General features: G+C 43.6%; 2 protein-coding genes across 4 annotated transcripts; one reads left to right on the top strand and one right to left on the bottom strand.

The window, feature by feature from the left end:
• The first annotated feature begins 21,830 nt into the window (after positions 1-21,830).
• Positions 21,831-23,598, top strand: LOC4326623 (hydroquinone glucosyltransferase). Its single transcript, XM_015774413.3, has one exon. The coding sequence runs from the start codon at positions 21,893-21,895 to the stop codon at positions 23,333-23,335; it is 1,443 nt and encodes a 480-aa protein (XP_015629899.1). The 5' UTR covers positions 21,831-21,892; the 3' UTR covers positions 23,336-23,598.
• Positions 23,599-24,016: 418 nt separating this feature from the next.
• On the bottom strand, positions 24,017-25,891 carry LOC107276505 (uncharacterized). Of its 3 annotated transcripts, none has more exons than XM_066311476.1 (4): positions 25,626-25,891; positions 25,156-25,542; positions 25,012-25,057; positions 24,017-24,155 (listed from the first exon to the last, which is right to left on the bottom strand). In XM_066311476.1, exons 1-3 carry the CDS (start codon positions 25,788-25,790, stop codon positions 25,034-25,036), a joined length of 576 nt encoding a protein of 191 aa, XP_066167573.1. In that variant the 5' UTR covers positions 25,791-25,891; the 3' UTR covers positions 24,017-24,155; positions 25,012-25,033. The 3 variants fall into 3 exon arrangements, with proteins under 3 accessions (XP_066167573.1, XP_066167578.1, XP_015629911.1); XM_066311481.1 differs by lacking the exon at positions 24,017-24,155 and adding an exon at positions 24,681-24,914; XM_015774425.3 differs by lacking the exon at positions 24,017-24,155 and having other exon boundaries at positions 24,681-25,057.
• Between the last annotated feature and the right edge of the window lie 283 nt (positions 25,892-26,174).

Genomic DNA, 26,174 nt, shown 5'->3' with positions numbered 1-26,174 from the left:
GCGGAGCCAGTACGCTCCCGCAGCGCCAGTGTGCGGAACCGCGGCGCAACATTTTTTTACTGCGTGGCGCCGTGTTTAATACTGTTTGACACTGTTTCCAGTACTGTTTTACACTGTTCCCGTGTCAGTTCCGCACAATGGAGGGACACCGAGCATGAACAGTGTGTGAACAGTGCTGCACAGAGTCAAAACAGTGTATAAACTATGCTGCACAGTGCTGAAGTCGCTGGCCACTGCGGTTCCGCGTTTTGGAACCGCGGGACCGTCGTGGTTCCGCATTTTGGAGCTGCGGGACCATGACGGTTCCGCGCGCAGGGCCATCGATCCTGTGTTTTGAATCTACGGAACCGTCGCTGTCCCGCATGTATATAAACATATATTATTAAAAAAATAAGTATATTTGTAATTTTTTCCTCGGGTTATTAGTTTAATTTAACTTTAGTTTTTTTTTTACGATCGAGTGCCAATAGCTGTTGGAGGAGTCAATAATTAATAATACCAACATTTTCAAATTTAACAAAAACAATAGTAAATATAGCGCAAATTATCAACTTGATCGAGGTGGACCGATCTAGTGCTCGCCCCTCCCTGGCCATCCCCATGCCGAGCGTGTAGTAGCACTACTACACTAAATATTTTTTTGGACACCAGACTAGTTTGTTTCCAGGCGGCCCATAAGTGCAACCGCACAGAAAAATAAAAAAGGGCATCCGGACGTCGCGTGCGGGCTTGTTAAGTGTCCCGCACACGAAAATAGCCCACCCCACGCGCCCACCCTTATCCTCTCCCGTCACGGGCGCACCCTCCCCACCACCTCTCCATTCATCCTCCCTCTCCCTCTCCCTCTCCTCCTCCCCATCCTCCCATCTCCCTCTCCCTCCTCGGCGATGCCGGCGCCGTCGGTAAGGGAGGCGGAAGCGGCGGCATCAATGGCGGCGGCGGTGGCGGCGCGGCGGTGGAGGCACGAGATCCGGTGGGCGTCGGCCGTCCCCGCACGGATCTGGCGGCGACGGCCGTCCCCGCAAGGATCCGGCGGCCGGCCGCCCTCCCCCTGCCACGGATCCGGCCGCGGCTCCTCCCCTCCTCCCTCTCCTCTCCCCTCCCTGGTGACTAGAGCGCGCGGGCGGCGGATCCGGCAGGCGGCGACAACAGGCGGCCCGCGGCCGTCTGCGCACGGATCCGGCGGCAGTGGCCGTCCTCGCCCGGATCCGGCGACCGGCCGCCCTCCCCCCGCCACGGATCCGGCGTGGGAGGCCACCGGGAGGTGGCGCCGCCGCCGCCGCCAACGATGACGAGGCGGGAGTAGTGGCGACGACAACGACGACGAGGCGGGAGCGGCGGCGACGACCCGATCTAGGGTTTTCTTCTTTTTTTGAAATTTGTTTTTTTTGGTTTTTTGTTTTTCCGTGCGGGCAGCATAAGCAACCGCACGTGAAAATCTGATTTTCGCGTGCGGGTGCGCCACCCGCACGTGAAAATCGCTATTTTCCTAGGCGATTTGTTTCAGACGGGCAGAAACTCCGCACGCAAAATCCTATTGACCGTCTGGGTAAACACTTTGTGTAGTAGTGTAGAATTGTGGAAAAGAGGTGCACTTTTAAAGTAGTAGGTGGCTCCTCCCCTCCTCCCTCTCCTCTCCCCTCCCTGGTGACGGGAGCGCGCGGGCAGCGGATCCGGCAGGCGGCGACGACGGGCGGCCCGCGGCCGTCTACGCACGGATCCGGCGGCAGTGGCCGTCCCCGCCCGGATCCGGCGGCCGGCCGCCCTCCCCCCGCCACGGATCCGGCGCGGGAGGCCAGCGGGAGGTGACGCCGCCGCCGCCGACGCGGCGGGAGCAGCGGCGACGACAACGATGACGAGGCGGGAGCGGCGGCGACGACCCGATCTAGGGTTTTCTTAATTGTTTGAAATTTGTTTTTTTTGGTTTTTTGTTTTTCCGTGCGGGCAGCATAAGCAACCGCACATGAAAATCTGATTTTTGCGTGCGGGTGAGCCACCCGCATGCGAAAATCGTGATTTTCCCAGGCGATTTGTTTTAGACGGGCGGAAACTCCGCACGCAAAATCCTATTGACCGCCTGGGTAAATGCTTTGTGTAGTAGTGTAGAATTGTGGAAAAGAGGTGCACTTTTAAAGTAGTAGGTCACGAGATGGCCTGGAAGGACTCATTTAGCATCTATTTTTCTCTAACGGTTTAGTCAATACTCCATCCGTCTTAAATTATAAGGCCTATATTTTTTTACATGGTCTTTAATAATATAATTTAGTAATTTATTTCATGCTATGTTCTCAATAAATATAGAATTAGCATCGCATTAAAGCACTTTAAAATATAAATTAATAAATCTAGTGGTATAACATGCTAGCATATATAGTTAGTATGATCATTAGTTAAAAGTTACCGAGTTTAATTTTCCTTAAAAAGAAAGCGTCCTATAATCTATAATTTAGGGTGGAGGGAGTTTACAAGAGAATAAGTTTAACATTATTCTCTCGTAGATAGTGGAATTGGGAGGCCTTAAAACATCTGGGAGGGAAACGGTGTGTGGTCGATTGAGACAGACGAGTTTCAGCAGCACGATGTGTGTTGCTTTTGCTGCTGATCATTTGGCGTCGTAGTTGGCTCTATTTGCCATGGCAGTCGTATACTTTCAGGAGTAACTGGACTAGCAAGCCGTATTCGTCTATTGCTATAGTTGTACCAACTAGCACATAAAACCTGTCAAACACCTCGGAGACAATGTTGCCAACGCTCTCTGTATCTCGGGATGGATTCTCCAAGTGGAAACTTAATTAGTCACTAATGTCTGGAATAGCGACAGTGACAATATTTTAACCTTCTTGGAGACATCACATTAGAGGTATCATGTTGGTGTGGCGTCCTTAGTAGCTGTGTCTTCGTTGGATCGACTTTGATGGCTATGGTAATGGCCATATATGGGTGAATGATTGCGTTGCAACTCATTTACTCTCCGACCGAATGACACAAAATAATCAATCAGCCGTTGATTTAAGAAGATTCTGTTTTCGGTTTAAGAAAGACAATAACTATATATAACTTGTAAGGCCATTTGCAAGAAACAATGGTTATGCAGACCCTCACCAACCATAGATGGAAAATATCTGAGTTGGTATTCTAGATAGGTTTTTCTTGTTTTTGTTCAATCTGTGATTTTATAATTTGCAATCGGTCGTCATTCAACCCTTATAATACTCCCTTTGTCCTAAAATATAAGGGGATTTAACCGGATGATATTCGTAGAATTAGAATCTATCCCATTTGATCAAAATTCTTTATATTTTAGGATGAGGGGAATAATGGTCCTTTGAAGCAATGGTTGGAATGGATTCAACTTTTAAAGAAACAAAATATGCAAAATTCAATTTGATGGACAACAAAATAATAACAAAGGCAACTGCAAAACACATATGCACTTTTAGGTCTTCCTCTCTCCGATACAAAATGTTGCTATAAGAATTAGTACATTAATTTTGAATCGTGGGGAGTATTTATTATTTAGTATATATTTTCATTTATAGATAGATTGACTTTGCATGTTTGTGAAAATATGTGTGGCATGTAAACTATAATGTATAGTTTTTTAAAAAATAATGTGAAAATGTTTGCCAATAGGAGAAGGCGTAAAGATAATGCTGGGAGCTCACATGCGAATTTTTTTTTGGGTGTGAGCTAGTTGGGGAGGGCGGTGGCGGTGAGCTCAATTTTTTTTTTTGAGAAACACAGCAGGCGCTCACCCCTGTAAAGGCACACATGCACACCCTAACCTAACGAAGTCACCACAGGCGCCTCGCTGTCGATGGGTGTCAAATTTAGGATGTCAAATCTAGGATTTGAACCCGGGTGGGCTGGTTCCACCACAAGGAACCTAACTAGTTAAGCTATACTCACTTCGCGGCGGTGAGCTCACATGTTCACATGAGTATTATGAAATACTAGAATGTAACACGAGGTCTCCTGGTTTGTTTGGTACTTTAATTTGGTTATCGTTCTTCCTAGCATCCAGCGAGTTTTATAGTGCGAGGTATCAAGATTAGTTACGGGTTGTTTATATGCTATCTGTTCATCATATCGTGTTTCAATAAAAAAAACAAAATTAGAAGGCAGGAGCACGGTCCAATTTGCTGGCCGAAACCTTCACTGGTATAGTTGCTGAATTCTTATTATATACTCCATATGATATGACCATATCAGCGCAGCTAGAGACATCAACTAAAAAATATCAACACAAAGATTATTTAGATGTTGATGTAATCTTTATTTTAGATCAACCACTACCCAGCTATTCAATTTGTGCGATCTCTCTCTTCTTCTTCTTTTTATCGATCGTTCCTTGCTCCATAATTAAGGATACTTAATTCAGCTTGCTCAACTTCGCACTGCTTGACGTGTACTCCATCCGTACCTCGATCGGGCTCATCTGGTGCCAACTTAGTTTCCTAAAACGGCTGTAATTAATAGAGGTGCTGGAGGTGATGATCTCACGACGGCGCTGAGCAGTGGTTATCCTTGCTGTTGGCGATTTTTTTTTATTTCACGTGAAACGCGCGCATACATCACAGCCACATATATATATAGTTGAGGAGTATAGCTATATCTAGAATAAATTAAGTACTTACAGAGATAGAGACCGACGATAAATACCCGCAGTGGCGAAATCCAGAAGAAAATTATCGGAAATCTTCAGTCTAATTATTACTAGCTAATATGGAGTAATATATGATTAATATGGTTAAAAAAAATTAGATGCTACCCGGGTGTCCAGTGCACCGGGTAAGCTACACCTCTATGAACACCCTTGAATACCTGACCACCCCAAATTTCTATTCAAAGCGCATTCTCAATTGGTATATTTATGGCATTAGAATTATAATCATTATACACACACGTAGAGGTGTTTAACATGGATCAAGGTACATGAGTTTTCTCACAACCTTATTTAGCCCTCATAGTTAGGGGTGGACAGGAAGCTCGTGGCTCCTTAGCTCGCTCGGCTTATGACAAGCTCGGCTCGTTTGATTTTCCTAACAAGCCGATCTAGAAGTTTAGCTCGTTAGAGATAACGAGCCAGCTCGAGCTGGCTCGCGAGCTGCTCGTGAGCCTTAACGAGCCAGGACTCCAACAGACAACATAAAAGGCCCAGCCCAAGACAACACCAAAGGCCCAAGCCCACAACATCAAAACCCTAGTCCTCTCCTCACTTCTCACCGCATCGGCGGCTTATCCGCATCGCATCTCTCTTTGGCTCCGCCTCCGCTCGAACCTCGAATCCTCGATCCCCTTCCACAGCGCGTCGCCGCCGCACTTCCCCAGCCGGCGCCGGCGTCACCTTTCACCGTGTCGCCGCCACCGCCACCGCCAGCCGCTAGGGCCGCTGCCGCCGTCGGCACCGCACTTCCCCAGTCGGTGCCGGCGTCACCTCTCGCCGTGCCGCCGCTGCCGCCAGCCGCTAGGGCCGCTGCCACCAGCCGCTAGGGTCGCTGCCGCCGTCGGCGCCGCACTTCCCCAGCCGGCACCAGGTGTCATTGAGGCAGGCCGGTGATGACCCGTCGTCGCAGCTGGCAGCTAGTCTTAGCGAGGCTTCATTGCTTGGACCTGCACAGCACACGCGCGTACGAGTGGAGCCGACGAGGTCCAGCACGGCCTTTACCCCGCTCCCGCCGGCGCCGCCTACCCTGCCCTAGACGGCCGCCGCCTACCCCGCCCCCGCCAGCCGCCGCCCCGTGCCACACGCCGCCCACTGCCCAGGCGCCCATCAACGGCTTGTGAGCCTAACGAGCTAGCTCGACCTTTCAGATGAGCTGAGCCAAGCTGGGTTTCTAGCTCGTTAGGATAACGAGCCGAGCCGAGCCGAGCCAGCTCATTATCCTAACGAGCTGGACCGAGCCGAGCTGAGCTGGCTCGCTATCCACCCCTACTCATAGTGTCCATTTGGCTAGTCAGTGCAGCCGCTGCACCTAGCCATAGCTACTGCAGTCGCAAATACAAAACAATTGTTTGTGTTAGTTACACAACAATGAAATTAAGTAAGCCGAATAAATAAAAATGTATAAAAACTTAGCCTACTTCATTTTAGACTCACCTCTTAACTTTTTGTAGGCTAAAACGTTAGACCCAATAATACCCCTATATACACGTGACTACACCATCGTACTATTCGTGCTTTTATTTTCTCTGTTACTGTCTTGTGCTAATTTCGTAGTATATATATTTTTAGTTTGATAGATAAATAATACCAACTTAATGTGATGTGCAATTTACCATATTTAAATTTAGAACTTAATTTCAAACTAATTTTTGCTTTTCATTCCTTTTCTATTTCACTATTATCTCTTGTTATGTCAAGAATAGAAGCATAAAATATCTTGCTATCACTGTTCAACATTTTGGTCATGTGTTCCAACTTCCAACCATAAAAATACCTTTCAACCTAGTCGAGTGCTTGGTTTCGTTGTGTTAGTATTTCCTAAAGTTTACTCATCAACTAATCTCAAGCCGGCAGTTTTGCCGGCTGCCTATTGGACCACGTGTCTCCCTGATCTCACAAATTATGTAAAGAAAATCAGCAGTGCCTCCTGCTAGCTGATTGGTGGTGGCAGCCAAATAGTCTAGCGACACGTGGAGGAAAACGGAGAAATAGTGAAACGGTTGCGCTTCTCAATTTTTCATCACGCTGTCATGGTGCCCGTCCGTCTAGAAGTTTGTATTCATCACGTCCGTGCATGGAGTCTTGCTGGGCCAAAGCCCAGCAAGAGGAGGCCAACTTTGGCCCATGTGTTGTGCGTGCATATGTACTAACGCATACGAGAACTTTGGTAATTTGCATTACTGCAATGTAGTTGATCATTGAGACAACAATGGCATGCATCGTGAACCGAGATGTGTACAAAGGAGTGGAACCACTGTGGCGACGATCTTCTCCACAATACTAATCAATTCGTGGCATTCTGTTCCAATTTATTTGATCCTTTTCATTTTTAGATGGAATAAGTTCACTTTAGGTTCCTTAATTTGTTGCCGAGTCTGAAGTTTGTCCCTGAACCTAAATACCACGTATAGCACATCCCTCACCTCACAATACCATTTAACTTTGGTCCCTCGACAGCATAGTGGCCATTTTCGGCTGACGTGGCGGCTGAGTAAAGTGTGAGACCCGCATGTCATAGCCGTTCAATCTAAATAAAAAAATAAAAAATTGTGGACTTAATGACACATCCCTTTCTTCCTCTCTCTCTCTTTCTCTCAACCTTTTTCTTGGCGGCATCGGCGGGAGCAGGACGTCAGCGTGGCAGGCAGGAGCAGGGCGTCAGCGCACGAGTGGCCGCAAGCGGCGGTGTGGAGGAGGGCGTCAGCGTTGCTATAAGAGGAAGGTGGCGGCGGCGCGGTAGCATCCCCTCAGGGGCTCGGGCTCGTGTGCTCGCTGTCGGTGCCGCGAGAGCGACCTCCACCTCTTCATCCTCTGTAGGATCGAACAACAAGAACTAAGCCAACCAGAGGGGTGGGTGAATGGTTGTAGTACCCAAAAACCGGAACTTTTTACGGAACTAAAAGTTACCCTCGAATCCGATATAGATCGGTCTGACCGGAGTAGATCCACCGGTTTGACCGATGTTGATCGCCCGGTCTAACCGCCGAAGAATCGCTCCTGGCTCCTGTCGCCGCCGTCGGTCTGACCATCGTTGCTCCGCTGGTCTGACCGATCCAATGTCGTCGGTCTGATCGCCGGTGTCTCGCCGATTGGACTGCCGAACCCGAGTAAACACAAATCGAAGATCTCTCAAAGTAGATTACAACTTTGTTATTTCTGTGTGTTTACAAAGTGCAACAATAGCACTCCTCACCAAAATCTCGACTAAACTCGAAACCCTAACTATTCTCTCAACTCAACTCTCTCTGAAACAATACCGGGAGGACACACCCTCCCTCTCTGTATATAGAGAAAATTCCTTCTATACCTCTGAAAGTTTAGCTAATCCCTTCTATGCTCCCGAGTTTTGTCCACTCCCTTATATGCCCTTGAATTTTGGTTTTGATCCCTTTCATACACATTCCGTTTGTTGACCGTTAGTTGAATGTTTAATTCCTATGATAATGACCATTTTGCCCTTACACATGAAAGAAATCAGGAAATTGCAGACTAGCTATATTGTTGGAAGTGTATAATTTTGTTATATATAAAATTATTGTATTCATGATTTTATTGTACAAGGTATTATTCATGGCAAAGTTTATTTTTACATCATGACATAAAACTAATATTTATTTACTTATTAAAAGAGTATATGTAGCATTTTTTTACGGTAATTCAACACTTTTTCCTATCCTATATATTATATAGGAATGCTTTCCAAAAATATGTTTATCATTTAAAGAAAATGCTACACATACTTTTTTTAATATTTATTAAAATTTCTATGTACAACAAACTTACGAATATTATAATCACACAACAAATTTCTATACTTGCAACAATATAGTTTACAAATTTTTACATATTCCTCATGTATTGAAGGGTAAAACTGACTTTTCTATACCTATTAAACGGTCAACTAACGGTCAATTGACGGCAAGGGTATGGAAGGGATCCAAATCAAAATTCAGAGGTATACAAGGGAGTCATATGGAATCTCCATCGTATTCCATATGCACGATATGCACACAATATCTCCATCGTATGCCATATGGAATCTTCACCAACCACGTGCATTGGTATTTAGCCTAAGTATCCCGTATGATATCCTGATCGTCCGGACGTTATCTTCTCCCAAGTTGACTCGATCCATGCTGGTAGTTATTAAATGCCAATTCTATACCGCCAATGTAACACCCCATGTAACCACGTACCTAAAGTGCCACACCAAAAAAACACTCAAACCACTAACTCCCAAAATTATTAGAAATTTCGGCAGTCTCCCCTGTAAATACGGACATCCACGACAGGCAATTATAAGTTCTACTAATAATAATATCATTCCCACGGTGCGATCCTTCCTTATAATTCCATGGAAAGAAACTAATAGATATCTAAAAGATTATTACAAGACCGAACCATGATATAATTTAAGTGTCATTATGGACATAAGCAATATAGTTTGATAGTGTGCAAGTAATGTGTATATAAGGGTGCTACTTCCCGCCCGTGCATGTCGGTCTCAATGCGTACCTAAAACCAAATAAAACACAAGAGTGAGTATAAAAATACTCAGCAAGTACAATATGGAACTAGAAAACACATATACACTACATTGGCAATAAAGCATGAATAGAAGGCTTTCTTTCTTTGATAGGAAACACATTTTCAAACACCAAGTTAAAGAAGATAGTAGTTCCCATCCTGGGCAGGCACGAATTGAAATAGTAGTTTCTATCCCGGACAATAGTGAATACATCCTAACATTTGCCGGCAAAGCTGAGTAAGCGTGATCAGTGCTTACCCACAGGAACATGAATAAAGATCCAAATTGCACTCCCATGACTACGCATGGTCCTTGAATAATTGAAAACCAGAATCAAAGAACCAAATTGAAACCATATTGCACATCCATGGCAAGCATGGAACTTGAATTATTTACCCAGAACCAGAATCCGGAATATTGAAACAAGAATAACGTCGTAAACATAAGATAAACATGAAAACCTAAATGGCGTGAACAACAATATGAATATAAGCAGTCAGATTTCACATAGAAATATATCGGAAATAAATAGATAGAGCAAACAATCCATGAATCACATAATTAGTTCGTCATGCTCTTGCCTCCAATGAAGGGTTGGTATCATGCACGATCTGAAGGACCACCACCTAATCACAAACAAAACCTTAGCAAACACATTCAAACATGCATATAAAACAATGAAAAAGGTGAACCTACTGCTCCATCCCATCAAAACTCAATAACAAGGAACGCCGCTTGGACTATACACAAGACTCCTGCTTCAAACCTTTATATCTTGAAAAATGGAAAGGCTATGACTGAAAATATATACACTTTGAAAATATACAGAACAATACCTACAACTTTGATGTAGAAAACATATTTTTATTCTGCCATAAAAATGGTCTAATTTGCGCTTGAAAGCAGGCTTCAGAATCTGTCTAGAATTTCAGACTGTCCACACTAAAACAACCATAACTAGAGTTCTACTCGTCCAATCAGGGTGTACTTTACCAATATGGAAATCTAAGAAAAACCTCTACTATCCAGATTATGACACAAAAACAACAGTTATATTAAAAAAATTATATCTCCTAAACCACTTGAGATAAAATCGCGCCCTTTGGTCAGAAGATAGATCCAAACATTATCTACAACTTCCTAGTTATACACTTTTGCAGAAAATAATATTTAGAGCTCCAAAACATCGAAACACTGAAGCACTGCAAATCTGCCCACATGCAGAACTACAACAAACCAAACCGCAACTACCCAAACTCCTTCTCTAGCTTTCCCTAACCACGAATTAAAGCACTAAAGCCATGCTAGAATAACTGATACAACAAGGGGATAAGTCTCACCTAGGGTTTCTTTAGAGAACTTGTGAGGAGACAATAGGGGAAACTCCGATCAAACCCCTCCTTTTACTCCTCACCTCCTCCTCGTTCCGTTTTTCTACTTCGCTTCTTGATCCAAGCTATGAAGGTGGAGATCTAGGGAGAGCAATTTGCTGTAGAGGTGAGAGATGCGAACACAGGAGGAGGGGAGGAAGGAGGCGCCGGCCAGGGAGAGGGGTGGCGGCACCATGAGGGGAGGTGGGATTCGGTTCCTCTCTCTCTAGATTTTAGGGGAGAACTAGTGGGCTGGGTTTATGGGCCTTCTCGTGTTGGCCCACTTCAAAAGGTATTTTCTTTTATTTATTTCTGTTAACATCTTTATTTTAAACAAGTCAACCCAAACTAAAAAACATAAGTATCTTTTAATATACAGGGTATTACGGCCAACATCTGCATAAAGTCTAGATAATAAAACATCCAACATAGTGATAGGTATTAAATCTCACATATTCCACAAGTGTTGGTGTTTATTTGATGCAGGTAATAAACCTAGGAGTTGGGAGGAAAATTAGACCAAAGTGAGGGAGAAACATGTATCCATACAAGAATGGGTTGTGAACTTCATCAAAATACCAGAGAATCAGCCCAAAATTCACAGAAATGGATAAGGCAGAACAGAGGGAGTCCACAGGCCGAAGGCCAAGCCAGGAGGGCCCAGCCCAGGTTCGGCCGAATCAGCATCTCAGCCATTCAGGCTGGGGTTTGGCATGGACGTCCCAGATTACTCCCTGATGACGGTTATGGGGCAATTCAGACAATTCGCATAGAGGATAACCGTCATACCTACCTATATAAGGACATCACTTCATTCACTCTCACACACACTTTCAAGCTTGAGCTAAATTATAAGAGGCTCTATTGTACTATATTGTATACTAGAATTAGGAAGAGAGTAGAGTAGAAGAAGTCAGAAGAATCAAGGCTGAAATTTCCACTTTATATTTGAGTTTGTTGTTTGACCATACAGGCTACACTGGTCACAGTCAATTACCTGATCCCTCTCCCTCTCTTTATTTCCCCTTGATCTTTTGTTTTTCTTCAAGAGCCAGGTGCCAAGGTCCTTGACACTTATATTTACTATATTGCATAATGATTTGTGAAGTGCTAAGCAAAGCATGCATCAAATGTTTGCATTTTCAATTACACGCATATCCTAAATAAAGACCTTCATTTATACTAGCTATGCATCAAGCTTCAATGTCTGAATGTAGGCAGTTAATGGAATTTTATAACAGATGGCATAAGATGGTTGACTTTGGTTTTGCCAAATTTACTTTGTGAAATTTCGAGTGACTCCATGATAGTAATATATTCCAACATTGCTGCTTCCTCCGTTTCACAATGTAAGTCATTCTAGCATTTCCCACATTCATATTGATGTTAATGAATCTAGACATATATATCTATCTAGATTCATTAATATCAATATGAATGTAGGAAATGCTAGAATGACTTACATTATGAAACGGAGGGAGTATTATGTATAAAATCATGTCCCTCCATAATACCAGAATATGAATAGGTTTATATTAGTACTTCCATTCCGTTTATATTATGCTAGAATGAATAGGTTTATATCTATCTAGATTCATTAACATCACTATGAATGTGGGAAATGCTAGAATGACTTACATTGTGAAACGGAGGGAGTACCAATTTTCCCTGTCCTTTTCTCTTGAATGTATTTTTCCTCCTTGTAAGTAGCTTACAATAATTACTATTTTGTCAACATGGAGGTCACAATAATTATCTTCTGATTCTTCTCATTGGTCACAATAACTAGATCTGCTACTCTGCTATTGCCTACTGCTTGTGCTACGCTGCTAGCGTAAGTCTATAAGTCATGTTATTCACTGTCTATTGAATGAGAATATCTAAACATCATAATTTTGAGATGATCTGATGATGCGATTTATAAGAAATTGAGCCTTATGTTTCATAGTATTTGATTTATTGGTATATTTGTAATGGAGAAAGAAATAACATTGCTTAATTATTTTATATGTGTTGGTGCATGCTAACTTGACTACTTCCTAATGCCTAAGAGAATTCACTTTGCATCAGCAAGGTATCCTTTGTTTTCGTTTCTTCTCTTTTCTTCTCAATCATATGTATTGAATTTGCATAATAGCATGCTCTTCAATTTAGTTCTACTGACTTTACTTTGAGCCCATCCTCCATTTGTTATCCTGGATTCGCCACTAGGTTAAAGGTTAAACGACCATGTATGATAATGCTTATTGGTCCAATGACTACATCTATTCACTGCTCTTTTTTGGCTTTTCATGTTTGCTCATTATAATACTTCGTTTGGTTTGCATAGGAAAAGATATAATGGGAGTCAGAACAAAGTATTTCATAGCCACCTCCAAAGAACATTGGTATGTACTTATATTGAACTGTACCAGGGAATCGCACTATTGCTATATAAAAATGTACCAAATGAATCAAGCGAATTTGATATATAGAACCAAATTTAGCCTATAAATGCAATGTATTTCATGTATGATTTTTTAAAAGCGAAATACATAGTGTTATTTGACTTGAGATTTATTTTTTCAGACCCTGGAGGTGGGCACGATCCTCCTGTTAACAATGGAAGGAGAGGCCGTTGATGAGAGAATCAGATCCAATCCAACCCCCATATTGTGGAAAATCAGAATACTTTTATCCATTTTTAAGAAAAAAATACTTTTATCTTTTGACACAACTGTAATAATACTTGAATATAGTGAAACTCTTAACTTAGGAGCATACTCCTATCATTTTCTTTCGCATGCACGATTTAATCTGACTTGGAGTTGTGTTTCAGGAGGCCCAAATGGGGGACACTACCCTCCTTGTTGCTAGGAATTTGAGCAGAGCTAGGAACAAAGTTTGCTCTCTCTATGGGCGAAGGAAGTAGGTGTGGGTTGGTGGAGTCTTAGGACATAAACTCTATCCATTAGGGTTTATTTTTTAAAAAAGAATAATGGGATATAAATCCTAGCCTTTGCATTAGATTTAAATCTCAGTAACCACAATTGTGTACATATGGATACTTATAGGACTTCATTACAGTTTATAAATTTATAGTTATACAAAGTTTATAGATTTATAGTTGGACACTTGGATGTCTACTTCAAAAGTATGTGTACTCACATGTGTGTAAACGTGGTGTATATGTGCATGTATCTTTCACATGATGAAAATAAAGGAGACCAACCCCCGTACTCCCCAAGAAAAAAAAGTCCAATTCTTCTGTACAAAGAACATGGTATTGTCTATATCATGATATATTTAGTTGCGCTACTTAATTATCTTGGTATTTATTCTACGAAAAATGATGGTTGCTAGTTAACCACTAGATAAAAAGTACAAAAATGGACGCCACTACAGGCTTGGCCTGTTCTTTCCAGAGTATGGTTACTAGATTGTTGGAGGCACGCTTTGTGAGTCATTAAATGGTGTGATTTTTGGTTAACTTTTTATATACAAGTTTTTGAAAAATTCAAAAAAAAATCTATGTAAAAATTAATAATAGTTAACACTTAATTAATCATGTGCTAAAGGACTCTCTTCTCTACTGAGTACTAACTAACTGTCTTTATAATAAGAATGTACGCTGGATGTCTTTAAAGGAGAGCTTCAAATATTTTTTTTCCTTAAAACTATCTATCAAATCTACAATTTGATTACGCTAAGCTTGTCTATATGGAAACATCATTTGGTTGTTACAAATATATGCACTTACTATCCATGGGATTGAAAACGACCCTCATCGATACAAAACACTCGTGGGATTTCATTTCCGTCGCATCTTAGCAGTAATTGTCGACCTTCCTAGCATTTACCACGACGTTGCAAAAATCTTCTATGGGCATAATATGGTACAGAAACTGAGATTTTTACTTCACCATCCAAAATATTTGGCTTACCTCCTAGAATTTATTTTGTCACAAGTAGCAGCAAATCCAACAACACCAGAATGGTATTTAGTTGGCAGATAGGCTTATGCACTGTTCCCTTTGTTTCAAAATAGAAGACAAAATACGTACTTTTGTTAGGATAATGTTTTAACTAACAATTATTCTACTAAGATATCATTTATGCGATAAAAATATTATCCGCAGATGGCTGCGTGCGCCGCCATCACCGGATACAATTTTCTGACTTCCGAACAGTTCAGAAGAAAAGTTGATGCACGGTCTGATAAATAGTTCCAGGAGCAGCAGATTCAATTCAGGCATCAGTTTGATTCAGATTTCGATTTCAGAAGCGCGAACCAGACCGAGTCACAGAGCTGATCAGGCACCAAATTCAGTTCAAGATTTCGTGGCAATAGAAGAACAGTAAGCGAGCTAACTGTGGCTAACAATGGCTGTGTTTAGTTCAGCACAAAGTTTGAATTTTGGTTGAAATTGGAGATGATGTGACTGAAAAGAAGACTGAGGTTTGGATCCAAACTTTGGATCTAAACACAATCAATGGCAATCAGTAGCAATCATAGAAGTGCTGTCCCTGCTGCTGCTGCTGCTGCCGCCGTCGTTCCTCCTCGCCCCCGGCGACGACGAGCATTCATCATGTGAGTGTGAACAGTTTACAAGGCGTTAGTTTCATGTCTATTCGCATATTTTACGTCGCCCGAGACGAATCATGCAGTTTCCCCATGCTGGTGAGATGAACTGGAAACAGTTTCGATGGCATTGAACAGATGCCCTAGAACACGAGATATATCCCGGGCACTGTTAGCAAACAGCAATATAGCTTCCCATCGTATTCAGCAATCGCTACTAGTTGCAGTGCCATCAACTCAGTAATAGCCGTTGTCAGATCACCATTGAAACACCAACAATGCATATGACATTGGGAGGACCCGCCCAGTCCCACCTACCTCCAGGCGCGGAATTCTCTAGAGGACCCATGATAGGGGACTAGATAGCTACAGTGTTTAATTTATTTATTCCCCTCCCAACCATTCTTCCACCACACATTCTAGCCCTTATTTAGTTCCTAACTTTTTTTCTCGAACTTCCAACTTTTCCATCGCATCAAAACCTTCCTACACACATAAACTTCCAATTTTTTTCTTCAAACTTCTAATTTTTGTGTGGAACTAAACACACCCTTAGTTTGTTAAGTCAGGGTGTCATGTTTCTCGAGTTAGTCTTGTTTTGGGTCTTTCGACAACGACTTCTTGTCGACGTCAGCTGGGGTTGATGTTGGCAGCAGCGGTTGTCGCTGGAGGAGGTGGATCTAAGCTCTGAAGATGACGGTGTCCTGTCAACTGTTGTGGTGGTGCTAGCTTGTTTATCTATCGCCAGACCTGTTGCCATGGCTGCTAGGTGCTGTTGATTGGAGGCTTCGTCTCCAAATCGGCAGTTGTCGACAGGCTATACCCGCCTATAGTATTTGTAGAGTATAAAGATCGTTGGTACTAGGGTATGCGTGAGATGGAGATAAAAGAGACGGGAGACAGGGATTTTATACTGATTCGGGCCCCTTAACCAACAGGTAATAGCCACACTCCTATTAGCCAAAGCCGGTGTTACCTTTATATATTAATACCACACAAATACAATATTGGAAATGTGCTAATCTAGTCCCTGTCAGCTTAGCAGTGTAGAACTCTTACATGTGGTCGACGGCTAGTGTAGTATGCCTTCTTGAATATGAACTCGACAAGATTGAATTGTCTTTTATTGGCTTGTCTAAATCTGCATTGACTTGTCTTCGCTCCCTCTCTTCTCCGGAGGGGTCTTGTATTTATACCCTCAAGCGTTCTCTTGTCAAGTAGAACTAAGGACAAAGTATAGATATAATCCAAGTAGTCCTTGTCATGACCTAAGTAGGACTTTGCTCCTCCTTCCTTATCCATAACAACTGCTAAATATGAGGTAGGATTCTGTATCAGAATTGATATACGGTGAGCCATGTCGAGCCTAACAAAAGTATTAGGCATCTCTTATTTATAACACTGACAACAAACTTGGTTGTGGTGGTGGCATCAGGCCACAACATCACTAGCTTTTCTTTCGGCAAGTTCTGTTGCTATGGCTACATGGTGTTGCCGGCTGGGAGTTCTTCCTGATCCCAATCGGAGGCTTTGGGGGCGATGGCACGTCTCTGGCGAAAGTGTGCTTAGGAAAAGAAAAAGGGATGGCGACCAAGTCCTTGATGGACGAATGCTTCCTCGGGTTAGAATCTAGCAGCCACAAATTGTAGGTCATCTCTCCCTTAACTTCCCTCGTCGATCTAGCAAGACAAGAGTTCCTTTGCTGCCATCTGATTTGTCCTGTTGCAATGGTTGGTTGGACACTAGAATCATCATCCTTCTCATTTCCAAGCTGCCCTAACTATGTAGGGTTCGCCGTTTAGTTGAGCACACAGGTCATCCATATAACCCTGTTTGGCACGATTATGTCAGAGCTTCTCAAATTTAATAGTGAGCTCCGTGAAAATCATTTGTTGAGTTAAGGAAAGCCCACACCAAAATCTACGGCTCAACAACATACCTCTGAACTATATTATTCACGTGGAATCAGTGAAAGGGGATTATCGGTTTTTCAAGCAGTGTGCACCTCAAGAGAGGTCCAAGAATGTAGTTGTTGCGGCAATGTCGCAGCTCAATATCGATTTGCTCCTCTACTGTAGTTTGGTTTCATTAGGCCAATATGTTTCCTTTGTTCAGTTAGCTTATCTTTTGATTAGGATGGTTCAACGCTTTAATAAATTGTGTGGTTCATTTCCCTAAGTTTATAAAAACAACTAGCACGTTTAAGATATCTAATATGCATGGCATTTTTCTTAACAAACCGGCACAAGCCAATGCTAATTTTATCAAATAAAGTAAGAGTAAAAAGATATTTACAAGTCTACAAGTTAAATAGAAGTATAGGGTTTGTGATACTAGACAGGTTATGCACCATCTGGTTTACTACTAAATGTTTCGTATAAAACATTACTACGGTACATTGTGCTAAAAGTCTGGTCTTGTCAAGTTGTCATTGGCACTAAATGTTTCGTATAAAGCATTACGGTTCTACTTGTCAAGTTGTCATTTGCCCTGGATGTCATGTATAAAAGTTTTCCCGGCCGTGCAAACAATGGAGGTAGTAATTTAAAAGTAGATTTTGCTTTAATAAACAACTTAAACTTGTATAAGTAGAAGTTTTAACTTAAGTTTGTAGTGCGCTATGTATTTCATGTTGGTTTATCTTATTATCGTAGCGACCCTCGTATTCTATTTTCGAGGTAGAATACCGATCTACGGCTCATTTCTGAGTAAGAACCAACTTACCGAGAAATGTGCACACCAGAGTAGCATAGCAGAAACAATTGTAACGAAACCCATTAAATAAAAGCCAAAGAAATTAGCTTTGACAAAATAATCACTAACAGTATCTTGCTATTCTAGATCTTCGTGACCTTCAACTCTCAGTTGATGTAGAGATATGGAACGATTCTTTGCTTTGATCTTGATCAATCATGTAGAACCTTTCTTCACCTAATTGTTAGCTCAACACTACAAGGAATAATATATATATGGATGAGTACAAATGGTACTCAACAAGTCCAACTATAGCAATCCAACAAATATATTTTATTGAATGATGCAGCAATTTACATCTTCTACAATTTGATAATTTGGCAAGACCTGTACTATGGCCCTGTTTAGTTCCCACGCAAAAACTTTTCATCCTGTCATATCGAATGTTTGGACACATGCATAGAGTATTAAATATAGACAAAAAGAAAAACTAATTACATAGATTGCGTGTAAATTGCGAGACGAATCTTTTAAACCTAATTGCTCCATGGTTCGACAATGTGGTGCTACAGTAAATATTTACTAATGACAGATTAATTAGGCTTAATAAATTCGTGTCGCAGTTTACAGGCGGAATCTGTAATTTGTTTTGTTATTAGTCTACGTTTAATAATTCAAATGTGTGTTTATATATCCAATGTGACACGCCAAAACTTTTCATCACTAGATCTAAACACAGCATATATATAGTTGAATTATAACCTATGAAATCTGGCATTGAATACAAAGAGATGGTGACTGATTTCTTTCGATGATTTACTACTACTGTCTATATGTCCTGACATCAATGTATGTTTTACAGAGCAAATAACACAATTTACGTCATACTTGATTAGAATGGTTCATGAGGCCAATAATTGAACTAATCAGCTATAATTATATATATGCAACTTATCCAGATGCTATGCTCTAAATCTAAACAGTTGCTATAGACTATCTACTATAGAAGTCTATGGTTTTCTACTCATTAAACTTATCACCCTAATTTGATTCTTTTTTCTGGAACACAGTACTCATCTTCTATATCTGTATATGCACATTAATCTGAACTACTGGTGCCATCTGGACTTCTATATCTGTATATGCACATCAATCTGCCATCTGGACTTTTACTAAATTCTGGAGGTTAAATCCAGTAAGTTATTACTATCTCTAATCAACTATTTATCAAATCAAGATTCTTATGGTCTTTACTGAACCTTACCCCACATAACTAGTTATATATCTAGTTTTTAAGCCCAACAGCACAATTACCATACTTCTAAGCAATATAAAATATTTCTTGCTGCTAGCAACATGATGATACAAAACTATAACTAATCTTTCTACTTGTCAGCTAAATTAAAATATTTATACCCTAATGGTTACACATGTTCTACAGCTGAAATTATTATATGGTCCTTTTACTGATTCAGATATGCTCTTGTTCATATTCTAATGGATGAGAATGCAATACACAACTCCTACACATACTAGTATATGATCACACAAGAATCATGCCATGATATGATTTCAATTTCATTTTAATCTCCTGATTACCTGCCATGATTTTAGAGTGGCTGATATATGGTTATCTACTCTGGTTCTGCAACTGCTCCTATAGACTTAGTTTCAAGGATTCTCCTGATGGAATTTTAGTTTCTCCACTTTAAACTCAGACACCTCCTGATGGGTTTGTACTATGACATGCTAATCCTGGAACTAAAGCCCCTTGCTTTACTTGAAACTCAGGTACTTCTTCTTGGCTCTTGCTCTACTCATATTGCATGACTGCTTCCTGCCATTTTTCTTGAGCTCTCTTGAAGCTGATCCCCTTGCTTGATTTTTGCTCCATCTTGCTTCTTGATCTGAGTTTCTTGCTCCTTCTAAATCTCAAACAATCACTGCTTCTCCTCCTATTCTCTGGCCTTTTTGATTGCTTCTCCATGGCTGCTATCATTGAAATGGGGTGTAGTTGTGGTGCTGAACTTACTGCTACGATTATTTCTCTCTGACTTGAGCTGGATCCCCAGCCAACTGCTGGTGGTGACTGCTATTGCTAATGTTTTGGTAATTCCTCCAAGCAGAGATAGCCAGTGTTGGAGGCCTTGCTCTCTTCTTGCTTTGGGATCACTCGGCATTTTCCTAAACTAGCTCGTTCGATGGCTGTAGCTAGTAATGACTCCTATGGCAGTAGCTTTATTTCAAAGGAACATATACCACTTAATTAATCTTGGCTAGTGACTCACCTACTAGAACTCTGTTGGCTGCAGCTGGGGTTGACACCTCACCAGGCATGTTCGGTGGAATAATTTTGAGGCTCCTCACTCATTTCTAACAGATGGAGATTTTGTGAGATATAGGATATTTAGTATATATGCATTCGGGTCCCTTTTAAGTCTTAGAAATTTGGAGATTACCCTTAGTTTAGGGACTGGTTTATAGTTTGTTCTATAACGCAGGGTCCCTTTTTGAAATATTACTAATTACATGATATGTTCTGAGCTAATGTATTCGTACAATATATGAAATGCATACTGTATAAGATTCTAAATATATAACTATATGCATGTATGTATGGATGGTTGCAAAACTGTACCGGTAAATTGTGAATAAAGTGCTATAACTTCCATGGTGATTTCTATTGCGCATATGTGTCCCTCTCTTAGTGATGACTAATCCATGCTATAATTCATGGCCAGCAAGGTGGTATGATCACCACAACTAAATTATCCCATTTCTCACCAGGTTTACTTTAACTAACAATAATTCAATGATGCATATGGATATGACTAAATAAATAAATCACAAGGAAACGATTGAAAAACCATTTAATATCCAGAATAGAATAACAATCAAATATATTTATAGATCCTAGCCAACATCGTGGCTCAATCAACACCGCTCTCAGCTAGTGTGATCAAATTATTAGCATGATTAAGACTATAGCTAAATATCCGGAATGTTACAATTATTTTAAATGCTATGTATACCAAGAGTGTACGTCCCCCTCGAGTGGAAGAAAAACACTTCCAATATTTAATCCATGAGACTGTGACGTGAAAAGAACATTTCCAGTGCTCTGCCATAAACGTGAAAAGAACACTTGCTGCTGAGTCTGAACTATCACTGCTAAAAAAACGATTTTTCATAACGTTGGTCTATGATTTTCGCTGGCGGAAAAATACAAAAACCGCCAGCAAGATCGTAACAAGGGGGTGGGGGGCACTGACCGCCAGCAAAAATGGATCTTCACTAGCAGCCACGTTATACCGGCCGCCAGCAAAGATATGTTCATTTTCGCTGGCAGTCACTTAGATGCGCCGCCAGCAAAGATGAATAATTTTCGCTGACCATTGGGTTATATAGTTCGGTAGGGAAAGATACGATTATTTTTGTTGGCGGCCCACTTAAGCAACCACCAGCGAAAATCGATTTTCACCAGCGGTAGAATAACCACCATCTGTTAAAAAAATTCACGCACCGCCCATGCGTCCTTATCCACCCACCTCTCCACGGAATAAAAATATCTCAACTCTCCTCCTCCCCCTCAAGATCAAGATCCTCTCCAGCACCCTCCTCTCCTCTCCTCCTCCCCTCCACATATGGATTCTGGCCACTTAGGTGGAGTCTACCCATTTCTTCTATGTTAACTAAATAGTTAGGAAAAGAATTAAAAAACATTACAAGATAGATTAATATGTATGTAATATATCACTTCACAAACATGTAAGTTTAAATTTGGTTTCTACAAGTTATAAAAAAATAACAAATTAAACTCTAACTAGTATATATGTATAATCGCAGTTAAATTTGTTGTTTTTATTACAACTTGTATAAGTCGAATTTAAACTTAAATGTTTATGAACTGATATATTACATATTAATCTATCTTGTCAATTTTTTAAAAAGATTTTCATAACCATTTAGTTGAAATATAAGAAATGGGTACACGTCCACCCCCGGGGTGTTTAAAACGGTTTCTACCCAGAGGAACGCGCTACCTAAGCCAGCGGCAGTAACATTTTGGTGTCATGGCGCCGGCGCATGCCGTTACCCCGCACGTCGTCCTGCTCCCGAGCCCCGGCGCGGGGCACGTCGCCCCGGCTGCCCAGCTCGCGGCGCGCCTCGCCACGCACCACGGCTGCACGGCCACGATCGTCACGTACACCAACCTCTCCACGGCAAGGAACTCCTCCGCGCTCGCCTCCCTCCCGACGGGCGTCACCGCCACGGCGCTCCCGGAGGTGTCCCTCGACGACCTCCCCGCCGACGCGCGCATCGAGACGCGCATCTTCGCCGTCGTGCGCCGCACGCTCCCGCACCTCCGTGAGCTCCTGCTCTCCTTCCTCGGCTCATCCTCCCCCGCCGGCGTCACGACGTTACTCACCGACATGCTCTGCCCCGCGGCGCTCGCCGTGGCGGCCGAGCTCGGCATCCCGCGATACGTCTTCTTCACCTCGAACCTCCTGTGCCTGACCACGCTGCTCTACACCCCGGAGCTCGCCACGACCACCGCCTGCGAGTGCCGCGACCTCCCGGAGCCGGTCGTCCTCCCGGGATGCGTGCCGCTGCACGGCGCCGACCTCATCGACCCCGTGCAAAACCGCGCCAACCCCGTGTACCAGCTCATGGTAGAGCTGGGGCTCGACTACCTCCTCGCTGACGGCTTCCTCATCAACACCTTCGACGCCATGGAGCACGACACACTTGTGGCGTTCAAGGAGCTTTCGGACAAAGGCGTGTACCCTCCGGCCTACGCGGTCGGCCCGCTCGTCCGGTCGCCCACCAGCGAGGCGGCGAACGACGTCTGCATACGGTGGCTCGACGAACAGCCGGACGGATCTGTGCTGTACGTGTGTTTGGGCAGCGGCGGCACGCTGTCCGTCGCGCAGACGGCGGAGCTGGCGGCGGGGCTGGAGGCGAGCGGGCAGAGGTTCCTATGGGTGGTGCGCTTCCCCAGCGACAAGGACGTCAGTGCGAGCTACTTCGGGACGAACGACCGTGGCGACAACGACGACCCGATGAGCTACCTACCTGAGGGGTTCGTCGAGAGGACGAAGGGCGCCGGGCTCGCCGTGCCGCTGTGGGCGCCGCAGGTGGAGGTCCTGAACCACCGCGCCGTGGGAGGGTTCTTGTCGCACTGCGGGTGGAACTCGACGCTGGAGGCCGCGTCGGCGGGCGTGCCGACGCTGGCGTGGCCGCTGTTCGCGGAGCAGAAGATGAACGCCGTGATGCTGTCGTCGGAGAGGGTTGGGCTGGCGGCGCTGCGGGTGCGACCGGACGACGACCGCGGGGTGGTGACGCGGGAGGAGGTGGCGTCGGCGGTGAGGGAGCTGATGGCCGGGAAGAAGGGCGCGGCGGCGTGGAAGAAGGCCCGCGAGCTGCGTGCTGCGGCGGCGGTGGCATCGGCGCCGGGTGGACCGCAGCACCAGGCGCTCGCCGGGATGGTCGGGGAGTGGAAGGGGCGCGGTTGATCACCACCCCGCGCGCGGATGGAACGTCGAAGTTGAATTTGGTTATAAAAAAATGATTAATATACGCTATAAAAAATAAAGTCATCTAAATGGTTATAAAAAATATTTTTTTAATAAGATAGATTAATATATGATAAACCACTCCACAAACATGCAATGTCAAATTTAACTTCAACAAGTTAAAAAACGAATTTAATTTGTTTTTTATTGTAATTTGTAGAAGTCAAAATTTAACTTGCATATATATGAAGTGATTTATCATATGTTAATCTATCTTGTTGAACTTTTTTTTTAAAAAATATAATCATTTGAATGACATACAAAACATCCTCTTAAAAGTTTATAATCGCTCACAATAAGTACTATTAGAAGTTGTACCATCGGTTGCAACGCACAGTCCACACCAATCGGAAGGTTCCATCGAATCATCCTTTCTGTAAGTATTCTCGCCCATTTCTCAGGAAGGAAAAAGTACACCGAAGGTCCCTCAACTTCTCATCGAGTTACAAAATCATCCCCCAACGGTAAAACCTGATATATGACAACCCTCAACTTACAAAGCTGTCCGCTTTAGGTTCTTCGGTGGTTTTTACCCCGGTTTTATCCGACATGACGGCTGAGTGGAGCCACATGCGCCCCCACATATCAGTGTGGCCACATCAGCCTCCTCTCTCTCTCTTTTCCCTTCTTCTCTCCCTTCCTCATCTCTCTCTCTCTCCCTCCCTTCTCTGCAAGGCCAGCAGTGCGAGGCGGGAGAGGAGGAGGGTGTCGGTAGCCGGCGACGAGCGACGCGGCGGCGGGGGAGGGGCGGCGACACGGACTCCATAAAAAGGCAGAACATGAACTTAAGCAATTTTCCACGGGTAAATACAAGAATAACAGTCCGGTTCGTCATCTCATCTTTGTGCCAACTAAAAAAACCTCCTATTATTAAAAGCAACAGTAACGTATAATGCTCCATCAATGATGGGAATTAAAAAGAATGTGCATATGCCTATTAGATTTGTTAAATCTGCTTGTATCGACCATACTAAGGTGATCAGTATGATCTAACGACTCTTCCTCCGGTGCGAGATTATGAATTTAATCACTTCTATAAACTGAGAAAGAAGCATTTCACTCTCCAGACAAATAAAGTTCTAATATAATGTGTATTCGGTTCAGCCACATGATGCAAGAGATGCTCAGATGTTTAAGATACTTATTATTATGGTCTGAAACAAAACTGTTAGCTCTAATTGCACAAAATTGCAAGCTTTCTTCTTACCATTGCATTACCGAACAGTGGAACTAGCATTGCATTACAGAACAGTGGAACAAGTAGTAATAGAAACGGTAGAACGCATGCTTAAGTAATCTTGCATTGGTAGAATGGAAGAAGAACAAGTGAACAACAAAGCAGTTCCTCATCTCATTATCTATGCCAAGCTGCTCTGATTAAAAGCAATCCGTAGACAGTAATTAAGGTGCCATATATTCTCCATTAATGACGAGAATAAAAAACTGAGTATCCATAGGACCGATGTATCTATCCTAATACTGCTCTCCATCTCTAATCACAGCATAGCTAGAAAGCATCCTTGTGACATTGAATTCAAAACCAGTGTTTCATTACCCAACGATCATCGTCGAATCAAACCAATTGCGGTTGCCGAGAAAGCAAATAATTGACATACCATGATCCACTGCTCTCCATCTCTAATCGCGGCGCAGAAAGCATCCCTGCGAGATTGAATTCAGAACACATTTTTCATTAACCTACGATCATTGTCGAATCAAAAACCAATTGCAACCACCGAGAAAAAGCAATTGGCATTTACCATGATCCACGAAACGGAGTGCCCAACGATCACCCCGACGCCCATCACGCCGTAGTAAGCCGCCAGCAGGAACCTGTCGACTTCTCCGCCGCAGCTCACGGCGGCGAGGTAGATGGCGTAGAGGCCCAGCAGCGCAACGGCCAGGATGACGGATCGTCCCACGTTCTCCTCGCACCTGGTGTAGCGCGAGGCGACGCGCGCGGCCGCCTCGTGGTCGTCAGCGTCGGCGGCGCACGTCGTCAGCAGAAACCCCAGGATCGGCCCGGTGAACACGGCACCGGCTAGGGCGACGACGCACAGGAGCACGTCCTGCTTGCCCTTGCACCGGGGGAAAACCCACGCGGCGAAGACGGCCACCATCGCGGTGGCGGCGATGATGCAGAACAACTGGGAAGAACGAAAGAAACTAGATCAGACGGATTTGGACGGGGAGAAATCTGAAGAAAACAGGGGTTGACGAATGCAGTTACCCTAAGCGCGTGCAGCCATGGAGGCGTCGAGTTGCGGCGCCGCTGCGCTCCGCCCACGAGCGCCGCCGCCGCGGCCGCGACGACCGGGGGATGCGGCCGGCCTTCCTCGAGCAAGCCGAAACGGAGGTCGGAGCCGGACTCCGCTGCCACCGGAGTTCTCGCCATGCGCGCGACGCGAGGCGAGGCGAGGCGAGGGATCGAAGGCGGCGGTGACGGTCTGGTACGAAGTCGATGGGGGGCGAGTGGGGTGACGGTTTGCAGGGCAGCGTGGTGACGTCATGTTCGAAGGGGCCCATATATATTCTGGCCCATATAGCTCAGGAATGGGGCTCAATTAGTAGGGGCCTAAACCGTATTTGTCACATTGTGGCCCATTTTAGTTGAGCCGGAACGGTAATGTAGCTGACGTGCAGGTTGTTTTAGGGAAAATAAAGCTGTTTATCCCGGTTGGTACAACACACTTGATGCGCCTCCCTATGGTAGCTGCCTCTGTTTTCTTTTACTTGAGGAAAATTGAAGCATGGGGATTTAGGAATCGATTCTCTTGAG

This window comes from Oryza sativa, chromosome 1 (genome assembly GCF_034140825.1).
Source record: "Oryza sativa Japonica Group chromosome 1, ASM3414082v1".
Taxonomy (NCBI): Eukaryota; Viridiplantae; Streptophyta; class Magnoliopsida; order Poales; family Poaceae; genus Oryza; species Oryza sativa.
The sequence above is the reverse complement of the archived record's forward strand: the minus strand, read 5'-3'. Positions and strand labels throughout refer to the sequence as shown.

Bases quoted from the DNA above. Each gene is read 5' to 3' on its own strand.
- LOC4326623 (XM_015774413.3), top strand. From the start codon at position 21,893: ATGGCGCCGGCGCATGCCGTTACCCCGCACGTCGTCCTGCTCCCGAGC.
- LOC107276505 (XM_066311476.1), bottom strand. From the start codon at position 25,790: ATGGCGAGAACTCCGGTGGCAGCGGAGTCCGGCTCCGACCTCCGTTTC. The intron at 25,543-25,625 runs GTAACTGCATTC...CGTTCTTCCCAG, and splicing joins CATGGCTGCACGCGCTTAGG to TTGTTCTGCATCATCGCCGC. The intron at 25,058-25,155 runs GTAAATGCCAAT...TCAATCTCGCAG, and splicing joins ACTCCGTTTCGTGGATCATG to GGATGCTTTCTGCGCCGCGA.